Here is a 15,217-nt window from a genome sequence, read left to right as displayed (position 1 = left end):
TTGTAAGTAGCAACCTATAGAGCTATATCATTACAAAATCATTTTCCACAAAAAAATAAAGCAAGTAAGATTCTGTTTCCATATGGGGTTGAAAGGCCAGCGATCATATTCTGTTTTCTGTACGGATAGTGTTAAGAGTTCTACGGATAGGGCTTCAGAAGCTCCACAAACTCTCCAAGTGATATATGCAAGTTTGTATGTATGTGTCTCCTAAAAAGATTATGTGGCTTTATCTGATTTAAGAACACCTTCCAATTTCTACACTAGTTTATGCCTAATGTCATCTCTTGTTCCAAACTGCAGGTCTTAATGAGCCAATCCATACAGGACAAAATAACTTAAGCTTTTCATCTTAAACATTACAAACTCAGACAGAAACAATTATCTTTCTCTGTTCTATTCTCTTTTGTATATTATCCAGTTGCAGTAATTAGAAGTATTGTTATTTTTTTCTTTCTTACAAATGAATTCTTGAAAGCACAGAAGAAATGGAAGGCAGTGTATATCTGGAATTCCCACTACTTTGAAGGTAGAGACAGAAGGATCAGGAGTTCAAGACTCTCCTGAGCACACAGTGAATTTGAGGCTAGTGTGGGCTACAAAAAATACCAAAAGAAAAAAAAAGAGGAGAGGGAAATAGAACAAAAAATAGAATATCACAGAACATTCTGGGCTAAAATAAAAGATCTTAAAGTGATAAGAGGAAATCAAAAGGACACTACAATCAACTCAAAGTGGCTCCCACTATCTAAATTTGGAAAAATTTGAGCATGGAAATAAATAATGACAATGACAGATAATAACCTACTATCACTGAATAAATATACATTCATACAAAATGACTAACAAATTGGGGTAGAGGTTAGAAATTCCTCCTTAAAACAGAAAGCATACTACATAAAATTAGAAACATAATTTAGCAACCATCAAAACAAGTTTCTCAGGGTAGAAACATTAATTAAAACTGGTGGGAAGAAGCTTCAAGAATGATTTTTACTATGGTCTGAAAGACACTCTTGATGTAAACTTGACATTGCTTTTGTCGTAGCCTTGCCAAAATGTATAACCCCAACTTAATTATAAAGAAACATCAGATAAGTTAAGACATAGTCTATAAAATACATGACCTTTTCTAAAATCACAAATTATGAATAGAAAGGCTCAGGAACTATTAAAAGAAGACTGACAACTGAATGTGATAACCTTTGTATTTCTTTTTCTATAAAGGATGATTATAAAATAACTGGTAAAATATAAATAAGATTGGTAGGCTAGATATTACAATTAATTTCCTAATTTTGAAAATCTTTTTACGTGCATGTGTGTGTCTCTTTGTGTGTACATGTTCACATGTATAAGTACAGGCATACACATCCTTTGGAGGTCAAAGGGCAAGTATCTGCCTTTACCTTCCATCTTGCTTGAGATAGGATTTCATCTGTTGTTGCATACACCAGGCTTCTGGGGATTCTCTTGTTTTTGCCTCCCATCTTGCCATAGAAAAGCTGGGATTGTAGATGCATGCTATTGTATCTAACTTTCTGTGGGTCCTGAGAATCTAAATTCAGGTCCTCATGCTTGTACAGCAAGTCCTATACCCCTAAGCCATCTCCCTACTCCTAATTCTCTAATTTTGATTAGTGTATTGTGTACTTGAATTCTTGTTAGGAAATACATACTTAAGTTCTCAAGGGTATCATATCTACAATTTATTCAAAAGAGTTCAGGAAAAATTACACACTCAGTGCCAGGCATGGTGGCCCACATCTTTAACCCTAGCACTAATGAGGCAGAAACAGGTGAATCTCTAAGTTTGAGGCCAGCCTGGTCTACAAAGTGAGTTCCAGGACAGGTTCCAAAGCCACAGAGAAGTCCTGTCTCGAAAACAATAAACTACACACTCAAATAAATACAAAGAAAGAGAGAGGTGGTAGGAAGACAGAGTAAAAGAGAACAGCAGTTAATAATTTGAGAGATGAAAACTACCTGAGGATTCTTTGCATGACTTATGCCCACACTGTTCTCTGATGACCCCATCTGAGCACTCAAGTCTCCTATTCAGTTACTATCTATATGACACGGCAGTCAGACAAGGAGTTGACTGATACCTTGTTGTTTATGAAGCCTCTCCAGCTCAGTCCTGAGATAAAACATTTTCTTCTGCCGGGCTTCCTGGTCAGTCTTCAGTTTTTCCCTCTCTTCAATAACCTACAGAGTACAAAATTGTAAGAGAGTATGATCTGAAGTTTCCAGAAAAGGTCAAGAGGGTGGGGGTGGGGGTTGAACCTGTGTTGATGATTCTATATGGTGATATGTCTGAACTTAAAGATTATGGAGTTAAAATGTTGAAGACCAGAGCCAAACTATTTTGAGCTACTTTTACTCCCTTTAAAATCATCCATAGTCCACACCTGTTGACTGTAGGACCTAACATCCTCTAACTATCAAAACCATATAATGTATTTTCCTTCCTTCTTTCCTTCGTTCCTTCATTCCTTCGTTCCTCCCTTCCTTCCTTCCTTCCTTCCTTCCTCTCTCCCTCCCTCCCTTCCTTCCATTTTTCGAGACAGGTTTTCTCTGTGTAGCTTTGGCTATCCTGGAACTCACTCTTTAGATCAGGCTGGCCTTGAACTCACAGAGATACTCTTGCCTGCCTCTCAAGTGCTGGGATTAAAGGCTTGCACCATCACCACCGGGCCATACAATGTATTCTTAGCAGACCACAAGTTTATATCAATTTAAAAGCTAGGAACAACATTGAACACCATCTGAAACCTACAGCAGGGTTTTCCTCCTTTGCTGTAACCTATCTTACTTGTGCCTCCTACCAATGTTTTCTGTAAATATTTTTATAACTTATTGTTTTGTAACTAATAAAAATCTCACATAATTTAGCCTGTTGGTGGTAGTGCATGCTTTTAATCCCAGCACTCAAGAGGCAGAAGATGGCCCATCTCTGAGAGTTCAAGGCCAGCCTGGTCTACAGAGTGAGTTTCAGGACAGCCAAGACTAGAGAGAGAAACCCTGTTTCAAAAACAAAACAAAAAACCTAACAAGAAAAACAAACAGAAAAAGCAAAAAACAATAAACCCTTACATAACTATATCCATAATGAAACACAATATTTGTGTCCCTAGGCCATGGTCACTCACATTTGGCTCCAGAACATTTTTTTTTTTTTTTTTTTTTTGGTTTTTCAAGGCAGTTTCTTTGTGTAGTCCTGGCTGTCCTAGAACTCACTTTGTAAGCCAGGCTGTCCTGAAACTCAGAGATCTGCCTGTCTCTGCCTCCTGAGCCTTGGGATTAAAGACATTAGAAGCCACTACTGCCCAGCTAGGATGAATTTATTCCCTTTGGTAACTTTTTATGTTTTCAGGAGTCCCTTGGCTCCCAACAGCCCCTAAATCGTGGTACTTAGAGGTTTTTGCTGTAAATTGGGTCAGCCTGGTCTACATAGTAAGCTCCAGGAAAGCCAGGGCCACAGAGCAACACCGAGTTTCAAAACAACCCTTCACCCAGTGTTCAAATGCCTGGATACAGAAGCTCTGGCTTTGTAGTCAAAGTGACATTTATTCAGACCCAAACTCAAAACCAGGGTTTCATACCCAACTCTACTACCAAGAAGAATTTTCAAAGCCACTGATAGTACCACTGGATAGTGACTCTGAACCCAGGGGTAAACATGAAGAAAAGGAATGAGATGCGCTTACGACTCATTATATTAGCTGCATTACATATTTTATGTTATTTAAGTGTCACAATATTTTCTCTATTTTATTAGCACTACACTCTAACCAACTAAACTAACTGCTGGTTGTCATTTTCTCTATTTTAAATTAGGAAAAGTGAGGTCATATAGGATTAAGTATCTCAGGGCTAGAAATGCTCAGCAGTTAAGAGCATGTATTGATCTTGTAGAGGACCTGATTCAGTTCCCAATACCCACATCAGGTGGCTCACAACTGCCTGTAACTCTAGTTACAAGTCATCTTACATCCTCTTCTGGCCTTCTTGGGCACTGCATTCACATGTGCACAAGCCCTTATACACACACACACACACACACACACACACACACACACACACACACACACACAATTAAAAGCAGATCTTGGAGCTGAAAAAAAAGTTCAGTGGTTAAGAACACTGATTGCTCTTCTAGAAAACCTGGGTCCTGCATATTCCCTGCACCTCCACAGTAGCTCACAACTGCCTGTAATTCTGCAGTCTCAGGAGATCTGAAGCTCTCTTCTAGTCTCTAGAACACTAGGCATGTACACAGTGCACAAACACAAATGCAGACAAAACACTCATACACAGGCGGGGTGTTGGTGGCACACACCTTTAATCCCTGCACTCGGGAGGCAGAGGCAGAGGCAGGTGGATGTCTGTGAGTTCGAGGTCAGCCTGGTCTCCTGAGCGAGTGCCAGGATAGGCTCCAAAGCTACACAGAGAAACCCTGTCTTGAAAAACAAAACAAAAACACTCATACACATAAACTAAATAAATTCTTAAATTAAAAATAAAAAAATTTAAAAAAAAGAAAAACAACTCATCAGGTGGTGGTGGCACATGCCTTTAACCCCAGCACTCAGGAGGCAGAGGCAGATGGATCTCTACGAGTTCAAGGCCAACCTAGTCTACAAAGAGGTTGCAGGACAGCCAGGGCTACACAGAGAACCTATCTCAAAAAAAAAAAAAAAAAAAAAAAAAAAAAAAAAAAAAAAGCCAGAACAAAACAAAAATCCCCAAGGTTATACAGGTCAAAGAAAATTCAAAATACAGATACAGATTGGGCATGGTGACACACACTTCACAAAGATCTTTCTGCCTCTGCCTCCTGAGTGCTGGAATTACAGGTGTGCACCACCACACCTGAGTTTTTCTACAAACGCTTTCTTGAAGTTTGTTTTTTACTTTACTGAAATTTAAGACTGTCAATGAAACCTAAGGCTAAAGCTCAAAGTATTTGAATATCACAGAAAATTAAAATATTTTTGTCTTCCAAGGATTAAATTTCTTTAAATGGAAAAAGATGAGACTATATCATATTTCAAGGTTTCCAGCTTCTAACCTCAGTATCTTCAGACTGTTCATATGACAGAGAAAAAAAAATTTAAAAGACTGGCTATCACAGTGGAACTATAATGACAAAACATTTACAAGCTCAAAAGGGCTATTGCATACATTACTTGGGTAATGATGTAAACCTCCAAAAAACTTAAGAGTACAAAAGGCCTTACAAATTTTCACACACCTCTAGAAAACAAGTACAAATTACCTGTTTTTTGTTAAATAGAAAACAGAAAACTCAGGCATGAGATACCCAAAGCTAATATTCACCTTCTGCTTCTGGGAGGCACGGTTCTTTTCATCAGAGATCTTCTCTGGATTGTATCTTATGAGTGATGGAGACACCTGAATAGGAACTTGCTTAACAGAAATTGAGCCTAGCACTGATACCTCTTGTTTGGACTTTTCAGGAGTCACAGTGGGGATCACACGGAGATTGGGACGACTACTATGAGTAGTTTGTTTGGTTGTTGGTATTAGCCTGTGTGGCTCCTGTAAAGTGTGGCTTGATGGTTGAGAGGCAGGATACATGGGCCACCTTGAGGCTGTGTATGCCATGTAGTGCCTATAGGCATCAAAGGGGGCAGAGGGAATGACAGATCCCTGGTAGTTTGGAGGAATCCGAGGTGTGGCAAACTGAGAGGCCCTTGGTATATAGAACTGGGGTAAAGGAGCAGAGTGTGGAAGTCTAATTGGGGTAGGTGGGGCCGATGGCATCATGCATCTAACAGCAACAGGTGACTGAAACCCACTGCCAACTACCTCTGGCCCTGGAACATGACCCAGTGGATGGTCAGCCTTTAAGAATGGAGGGCTACTTTTTGTGAGCAGGTAAGGGTCTACTGGTGAGGCTGGGAGTGGATGGGATACTTCTGGGGACTGAGTATTGCTATGATGTGACTCCCTGCTCTCCAGTCTGTGAGAATCTGATGAGCGTCTATCAGTTATGAAACTGTGCTCCACTGAGGAACCTCGGTCAGCTGAGAAGTGTCGGTCAGCAGACGGACGTCGGTCAGCTAGGGAGCGTGATGATGGCTTCTTGCCATGAAGTCGCTCCTGGGTGCGTGCAGCCAATTTACTAATTTCTGCTACTCCAATATCCAGCCCTATGGTCTTCAGCAAGTCATGAATCTTGGAATATTCTGGATTGCTCTCTTCTAGTGATTCTAGCTTTATGGCTGGAGTTGAGGGCACAGAGCTTGCTTTCTGTCTTGAACCTTTATTCTCAGAGTCCCCAAGGGACTTAGGTGGAGATTCTGCTTTAATATCCTCCTCTTCATCCCCATAGAGAAATTTCTCCTCATCCTCAATATCAGGGAAGCTACGTCTTCTTTTTTCCTGTGTACTGGTAGAGTCAGCCAACATGCTCAGAATTCGAGAAAAGCCACTGCCATCCTGGCTAGCTCTCTCATGGGGTAGTAAGAAGTCTGCATGTCGCTCAAGTCCCTCAGCCTTCAAATTCAATTTTTCCTTATAGCACAGAAAACTGTCAAATTTTTCAGCGAGAGGATTGTTGTCTTTAGGTGTCTCATGGAGGAGACCCCACTGGTACAGGTTACTCTGAGGTTCCTTCAGGTCAGCCTCCACTGTAGTTCCCTTATTTTCAATCTCTGAAGCAAAAGCAGCAATAGCACCACTTAATGGAAGAGGTGAATGTTCAGAATAGAGAGAATGATCCTGACTGGAGCTGGTACTGCCGGAAAAGCTCTCAAGCTGCAAACACAAGCACACTGATTTAGCATCTATGAGGAATCACAGAACACTAGTAACTGAGATGTTTCTTGAAGAGGGGAGATGTGAGTATGTGAATATATGGGCACACAAGAGCATGGTGTGTGTGTGGGGTAGGTGTGTTAATATGTGGACATACATGAATACAGTGTGTGTGTGTGTGTGTGTGTGTGTGTGTGTGTGTGTGTGAGAGAGAGAGAGAGAGAGAGAGAGAGAGAGGAGGTAGTGAATATATAGACATGCATGAGCACAGTGTGTTGTGTGGTGGGGCAGAGGGAAGGTGTATTAATATATGGGCACACATGAGCACAGTGTATTGTGTGTGTGTGTCTGTGTGTGTCTGTGTGTGTGTGTGTGAGAGAGAGAGAGAGAGAGAGAGAGAGAGAGAGAGAGAGAGAGAGAGAGAGAGAGAGAATATATGGGCACACATGAGCACTGTGTATGTGTGGATTTTCAGGAGTTAGGACCTGGGAATGAAACTCAGTCATCAGGCTTCCCCCAGGCATGTTGCTGGGGGTCTAACTATGTAGTTCAGGCTGGCCTTAACTATCAATGTGCCCTAATGGACTTGAACTTGGAATCTCCTGCACTGGCCTCTCAGCTGCTGGGATGATAGGTGTGAGCCATCTCATATCTATTAATGACCAACAGAAAAACACACAAGTAGGACTGCTCCAGAGTCAGGAAACTCTAGAACTCTAATTGACCAACTTCCCCTTATTTCTCTAACTTGCTCAGAAACCTCTAGTCATACTAGTAGTCTTGCCTGACCATTTTTTTTATAGGAAGAAAAAACAATGCCATGGCCAGAAAAGTTGTGATTCATCTAAAATTTACACAGGAAGTTGATGGTTCCTAAATCAGAATCACTTGATTTCTAGTCTAATGTCCTACAAATCATACACTGTCTTGTAAAAAGATGAAGAAATCAGAATTAGCTTCTCCTTTTGCCCTTAAGCTTCATTTCCAAGAATCTACATTCAAAGATTCTTACAGAGCTATTCAATTTAAGAGGGAAAAAAAATATTCTCCTAAATCTTAGAAAGTAATGTAGCAACAGAAGCCCCTGTTAGTGCATTATGAGACTACAGTTTAATCTGGAGAATCCTAGAAGGACTCACTCACAGTTAGACATAGAATGTCAGCACAGCACATGTTACACAGACACTACTAAGGAACACAGTCCCAGACAACTATCAGAATTGGGATATCTGAGGGACTATCAACAGAAATACAACACAGACCTGCAAGGAAGGCTTCATGTCCACTTCAATTCGCTTCTTCAGAATGGACTTCTTGGGCAGCACAGATACTTCCTCAGGCCGATGCAAAGAATATCCTGGCTCTGATGTTGTTAGGACATTTGACAACCCAGGGATGGAACAGCTAGTTTGATCATCATCAGCTCCCACAAGCTCCTGACCCAAGCTCCTATTTTGTTCCTCCTCTTCCTCTCGCTTTCGCCTGGCAAGGTCCAGTTCTCGAAACTCAGGGTCTAGAAACCTTGGGCTTGGGCTTCTTCTTCGCTGTCTATAGTTGCGAGTCCCAGATGTAAAACTCGAGTGATCCCCTCCTATGCTATGTACCTTTTCTGTGTCATCATAACGGGGTCTTTTGGTCTCCCGGCTTCTTTCCTCAGCTCGTATGGAGTAGGAAGAACTTTTGAGTTTCTCTCTATTCCGTTCTGCTCCTCTCAACAATTCATCATGACAACTGACATGGGGACTATACTCAGTTCTATGCAGAAAAGTTTCTCTTGCACGGTATTCCTCATCAAGTTGTCCCAAGAAAGGACTAAGTGGCCCCTCCTCCCGAGAAATGTATCGTTCAAGACCCCGAGAGCACTTGGAGGTTCGAGTGAAGACAGAATCATCAGTCAGATCATCCCTGAGAAAAGAGACAAGCATCACTGAATACATTGGACTTGGAGAGAGAGTGAAAGGCCAGACAGTGCTAAGATATTATTTAGGACACAAACAAAAAATGCTTAAAGCAAAAGTAAATAATCATGAAATCCAAAGACAGATTACTCATGGAACATTTCCTCTCCTTTTCTCAGTGTCACCAGAAGCTTTAGTTTCTAATCAAGAGGTGCTATTACCAATATATCAACAGAACTCTTAAGCTAATCATTTTTTTTAATTAGTCTGAGAATGCAGTGTATCACACTGGCACTCAGGAGATACAAAACATCACAAAAAAGCTATAGAACAGCCGGGCGTTGGTGGCACATGCCTTTAATCCCAGCACTCGGGAGGCAGAGGCAGGTGGATCTCTGTGAATTCGAGGCCAGTCTGGTCTCCAGAGCGAGTGTCAGGATAGGCTCCAAAGCTACACAGAGAAACCCTATCTCAAAAAACAAAACAAAACAAAACAAACAAACAAACAAAAAAGGCTACAGAACTAGAGAAATGATTCAGCAGTTAAGATTGCACAGCATCTTCTAGAGGACCCAAGTTCAGTTCCCAGTACCCATTTTTCAATGTCTTACTCCAATTTCAGAGAATTAGACACCCTCTTCTAGATTATAAGGGCACCTGCATTCACATGTACATACATGAAAATACATATACACATAATTGAAAAATAAAAATAAATCTTAAAAAATTAGAGTCCTAATTGATACAACTGGACTAGCTAGACCAGATATAGCCTTTAATCCCAGCACCAGGGAGGCAGGTAGCTCTGAGTTCCAGGGCTACATACTGAAACACTTTCTTGGAAAAACAAAAATCACAACAGGGGCTGGAGAGATGATTCATCTGTTAGGAGCACTGGATGTTCTTCTAGAGGACCTGGCTTTAATTCCAGCACCACATGGTGGTTTCACAACCATCTATCTATTACTCCAATTCCAGGGAATCCAATGCCCTCTTTAGGCCTCTTCCTCAGGCACCATGCATACACACAGTGCAGACATACATGCAGGAAAAACACCCAGACTTAAAAAAAAGCAAATAAATCTTAAAAGCCAAATAACAACAACAACAACAACAAAACTTGAATAGCTAAATTTAAGCTCTTTATCAGGACCGGCATCTCTAACATTAACTGAGAATTCATTAAAAATAATGATTCTAAGCAGACATGATGGTACATAAATGCAATTCCAGGAAGGATACTGAGTTCAGAGTCAACCTGGGCTACAGCAACTTTAAGGACAGATTGGCTATAGTTCCCTATCTCAAAAAACAAAACAGAAAAACAATGGGCTGGAGAGATGGCTCAGAGGTTAAGAGCACTGACTGCTCTTCCAGAGGTCCTGAGTTCAATTCCCAGCAACCACATGGTGGCTCACAACCATCCGTTATGAGATCTGGTGCCCTCTTCTGGTGTGCAGATATATATGGAAGCAGAATGTTGTATACATAATAAATAAAATCTTTAAAAAAAAAACAACAGAAAAACAAACAAAAAAGAAATACAGATTCTTAGGCTCTATCCCAAGCCTACTGGACTAGAGTTTGAATTTTAATGAGATTTCCAAGTGATCTGTATGTGCTTTAAAGTTTGAGAAACAACATTCAAGAACAATGGCTTCCAAGCTTTGTCCCATGGTTTGGGTTGTTTCTTAATCTGTCTTGTCTTCCTTAGCTGCCCAGGGGATGGATCCTGGGCCTCCACATCTAACAAACAAACGCCTATCACTGAGCATATGCATCTTGAGCCCATAGAGATTTCACAAAGCAAAGCACTTAGGAATTGCCTAAAAAAGATGCTGGCAGAACAGTTCTGGACTTCCCACCTCATGCAAGTTGTACATACCAGTCCAACTCCACATCTACATACTCAAGTCTGACATATTTCTTTTGGGAAGAAAGTTTGGTTATAAGGATAACTAAGACCCTAAAATTGTTTGGTCATGCTCTTTCCTGCCTTGCCTGGATATCCACAAGCAGTCTGCTACCATAGGATCCAGAAATAAATGTTTTGGCTCACTGTGTTATTTTTATTTTTCAGAAATACGAAAGTCTCAGATCTTTGTGACATAAAGGTAAAATTTCAGAATGAGATGTTTTCCTTCTAGCTCAAAGGCATATAATAAACCTAATTATTTTGGGGCACTATGTCCACAGAGCTTCTATGACCCAAAAGACAAGAGTTTTGATTTAAATCACAGATGGAAATAAAGATCCTGTAGGATTTTTCAAAACTGCATTTAAAAAACTTTTTGTGTGTATATGTCTATATGTCTGTGGGCACATGTGTTCTGTAGCACATTTATAGAGGTCAGAGGAGAACTTATGGGAATTGGTTCTCTCCTTCTGCTATATGTGTCCTAGATATCAAACTCAGGTCTTCAGGCTTAGTGGCAAGTGCTTTTACCTGCTGAGCCATCTCACTGGCCCAGACATTCTCTATGCCAGTAGATCCTCTAGAATTTTAGAAATCTAATTTCACCTAAATAAATGATGATGATGATGATGATGATGATGATGATGATGATGATGAAACCAGTAATCTTAGGACTAAAGAGGCTGAGGCAGGATAATCACTATGAGTCTGAGACTAGACTAAGCTAGAATGAGTTCCAGGGAGCCTGAGCTCTAAAGTGGAACCCAGAAAAAAGAAAACCAGAATGAATTATCATCCAGAGGAAAGTAATTATTAATATCTGTGTTTTTAATTTAAAAATATTTAATTTCTTTATTGATATGAGTTTGTGTGTTCAATTACTCCAGAAGGCCAGAAGAGGTTGTTGTATCCTTTAGAACTTATAGGCAGTTGGGAGCTAGAAATCAAACTTAGGTCCTCTAAAAGATCAGTATATATTCTTAACCACCATGATCTCTCTCGAGCTGGCCCTATGCTACTGTTTCTAATAATTTTTATGTTTCTAAAAATGGCCTTTTAAAATATTTAAAAAAATTTTTTATGTGTATAGTTGTTTTGTCTTCACGTATGTGTACCAAAAGCATGTGTGGTGCCACTGAAGGCCAGAAGAGGGAATCAGATCCCTTGGAACTGAAGTTACAGGTGTTTATGAGGGGTCATGTGGGCACTGGAAATCAAATCAGGGTTCTCTAGAAGAGCAGCTAGTGCTCTTAACAAATTAACCATCTCTGCAGCCCTATAGAAATGTCCTTAAAAAATCTGGAATTTTGAGGTCTTACTGTATTAAGAAATAGGCCTAGGAATAAACTCAGAATGACCTCTGAAATCGAACACCACTGAAATAAAAATTTTGCTCTGTCCATCAACTACAGAAACCTTTTTTTTTTTTTTTTTTTTTTTTTTTCCGAGACAGGGTTTCTCTGTGTCTTTGGAGGCTGTCCTAGAACTAGCTCTTGTAGACCAGGCTGGTCTCAAACTCACAGACATCCTCCTGCCTCTGCCTCCCGAGTGCTGGGATTAAAGGCGTGCGCCACCAACGATGGGCCAGAGACCTATTTTTAAGGAGGAATGTTCATGAGTTGATTCACTATCACCAAACCACCAACTATATACCAACAAGTCTCCTATTAGTGTAGGAGAAAAACCCCCTAAACTATATGTATGGTAGCACAGTCACCTATCTTCCTTTCCTCACTACAACTAGGACATGTTACAACCAAATGAAACACTAACCCAAAATCTAATATGACAGCAAGTATCAAGAAGCTAAAATAAGGTGACTCTCAGAAAACCTCAGTGCAGACTTGAAATTGCCAGCAAAAGGGGGCACACAATAGAATGAGGCACAGGAACAGTTAGAGAAATAAAACAAGACCAGGAGCTATCATGTAAATGTAGTCCAGAGTCAGGCTGCTTATTAGAAATTCAATCCTCTTTCTTCAGGACTCCCAGAGGTTAAAAGAAAACTGTCATAAGAGACAGCCCTGAAGCTAACAAGATAGCTCAGTGGTTAAGAGCACTTGCTATTTTCCAGAGGACCTGGGTTTAGTCCCCAGCACCCATACAGCAGCTCATAACCATCCATAACTCCAGTTCTAGGACATCCAAACTAGGCACTAGTCATGCAACTGATTGTATGTATGTATGTATGTATGTATGTATGTATGTATGCATAGTGTGTGTATGTATGAATCACACACATATATGTATATAAATGCATACATACAAACATGCATACAGGTAGAAACTCAGACACACAAAATTTTAAATTAATTAAAAGTGAGTCCTAGCCGGGCATTGGTGGCGCACTCCTTTAATCCCAGCACTTGGGAGGCAGAGGCAGGTGGATCTCTGAGAGTTTGAGGCCAGCCTGATCTACAAAGCAACTTCCAGGACAGCCAATACTGTTACACAGAGGAAACCCTGTCTGGAAAAACCAAGAAAAAAAATTGAGTCCTAAAAAGAGCCACTATTGCCTGTAACCTAAAGCAGTCCAGTGATAGACACTCTACAAGCCTTGGACACGCTGGACATGGTAGTACATGCCTTTAATTACCAGACTCTATTTCAAAACAACAGGAACAACAACAGCCTTGCTAAGAGCAATTATTAGTTTGTTTGGTTGCTTGGTTGTTATGCTTTTTTTTGAAACAGGGTTTCTCTGTGTAGCTCTGGCTGTCCTAGACCAGGGTGGCCTTGAACTCAGAGGTGCTCCTACTTCTGCCTCCAGAGTGCTGGGATTACAGGCATATGCCACCATTATCTGGCTGACGAAGTGTTTTTTAAAACTAGATCTTTAAAAAAAAAGGGGGGTGGGATTGGGGGTGGAGGAGGAACACCAAGGCTCACTGTACCGTATATTCTATTTTTAAAAATTATTTTTAGGGGCTAGAGAGACGGCTTAGTGGTTAAGAGCGCTGGCTGCTCTTCCAGAGGACCTGCATTCAATTCTCTGCACCCACATGGAAGCTCACAATTGTCTATAACTCCAGTTCTAGGGGATCTGACACCCTTACATCAATGCACATAAAATGAATTTAAATAAATTATAAAAAATTATTTTACTAGCATACATTAGTAAAATAAACAAAATAACACATTATGACACTTTCCGGTTTGTATAATGTACTTCGATTATATCTCCCCCATTGCCCTTTTTTATCCTTTACATCCTTCTTGCTGATCCTTTTCTAGTACCAAATAGTATCCATCCTTGTTTTGTTTTGTTTTGTTTTTCAAGGCAGAGTTTCACTATTTTGTCCTGGCTGTCCTAGAACTAGCTCTGTAGACCTGACTGGCCTAAACTCACAAGATCTGTCTGCCTCTGCATCCTGAGTGCTAGGATTAAAAGTGTGCACTACCACTGGCCAGCTCCATTCTATTTATGTGTGTCTACAAATGTCCATTAAACAAATTAAAAATATAAGGCTACAGGATGGCTCAATGACAGGGTATTTGCCTAGCATACACAGGCCTTGAGGTTAGTCCCTGATACCACAAAAGTAAAATGAACAATAAAAAAGTGGTTCTCAACCTATGGGTCATGACCCATTTGAGGTTAAACAACCCTTCCACAGGAGTCGAATATATTTACATTATAATTCATAACAGTAACACAATTATAGTTATGAACTATAGCAACAAAAATAATTTTATGGATGGGCGCCAGTCACCACAACATGAGGAACTGTACTAAAGGGTCACTGCATTAGGAAGGTTGAGAAACATTAGTCTATAGATATATAAATTCATAAAGAAGCTTGCACAACAACATTCATTGTAGAATTATTTATAAAGCTAAAAGAAAATGCAACCCAAGGTATTCATCCATTTACTAATAATGAAAAAACAGTATTTGGTATATTCATATAATCAACTATTATTGGCCATAAAAAGAAACACTATAAACATATATGATCTTTAAAATATGTAAAAGCTAGTCACAAAGAATCATATATGGTATGAATAGACAAGCTCATAAAAGGACAAATATCTGGGCAGTGGTGGCGCATACCTTTAATCCCAGCACTTGGAAGGCAGAGGCAGGTGGATCTCTGTGAGTTCAAAGCCAGCCTGATCTATAGAAAGAGTTCCAGTATAGCTAAGGCTACACAAAGAAACTCTGTCTCAAAAAACTTTTAAAAAAAAGAAAAGAAAGAAAGAAAGAAACCAAAGATTGTCTGGAACTGAGATAAGGATAAGGGGAGTAAAGGGTATCAAGATTTCTCCAGGCATAATAAAAACATTATAAAATTTATTGTAGTGGTAGATATACAACTCTGTGAATATGTATCTTATTGTTCAAGTGTCTTAGAATTTTTCACTCAACTTATTCATTGTTCATATTCCCTTTTTAGAATTAAGTTATAGTCCAGTATAGGGCTGCTAAGACCATAATCTTGATAACTTGGTGTCCTGGGTAGTTTTATGTCAACCTGACACAAGCTATAATCATCTGAGAGGAGGGAACCTCAATTAAGAAAATGTCTCTATAAGACTGGGCTGTAGGAAGCCTGTGGAACATTTTCTTAATTAGTGATTAGTGAATGAACACCACTGTAGGCTGAGGAAGCTGAGC

General features: G+C 40.0%; 1 protein-coding gene across 3 annotated transcripts in view; it reads right to left on the bottom strand.

The window, feature by feature from the left end:
- Positions 1–15,217, bottom strand: part of Znf318 (zinc finger protein 318) — a 38,108-nt gene that overhangs the window by 14,791 nt on the left and 8,100 nt on the right. For all 3 annotated transcript variants that reach the window (XM_027389194.2, XM_027389192.2, XM_027389193.2), the window contains exons 3-5: positions 8,049–8,691; positions 5,344–6,786; positions 2,109–2,208 (exon numbers count right to left, since the gene is read on the bottom strand). In XM_027389194.2, the coding sequence (XP_027244995.1) occupies positions 2,109–2,208; positions 5,344–6,786; positions 8,049–8,691 (2,186 nt within the window). The remainder of the gene's footprint in view (positions 1–2,108; positions 2,209–5,343; positions 6,787–8,048; positions 8,692–15,217) is intronic.

The sequence above is a fragment of the Cricetulus griseus genome (assembly GCF_003668045.3).
Source record: "Cricetulus griseus strain 17A/GY chromosome 1 unlocalized genomic scaffold, alternate assembly CriGri-PICRH-1.0 chr1_0, whole genome shotgun sequence".
Classification (NCBI taxonomy): domain Eukaryota; kingdom Metazoa; phylum Chordata; class Mammalia; order Rodentia; family Cricetidae; genus Cricetulus; species Cricetulus griseus.
The sequence above is the reverse complement of the archived record's forward strand: the minus strand, read 5'-3'. Positions and strand labels throughout refer to the sequence as shown.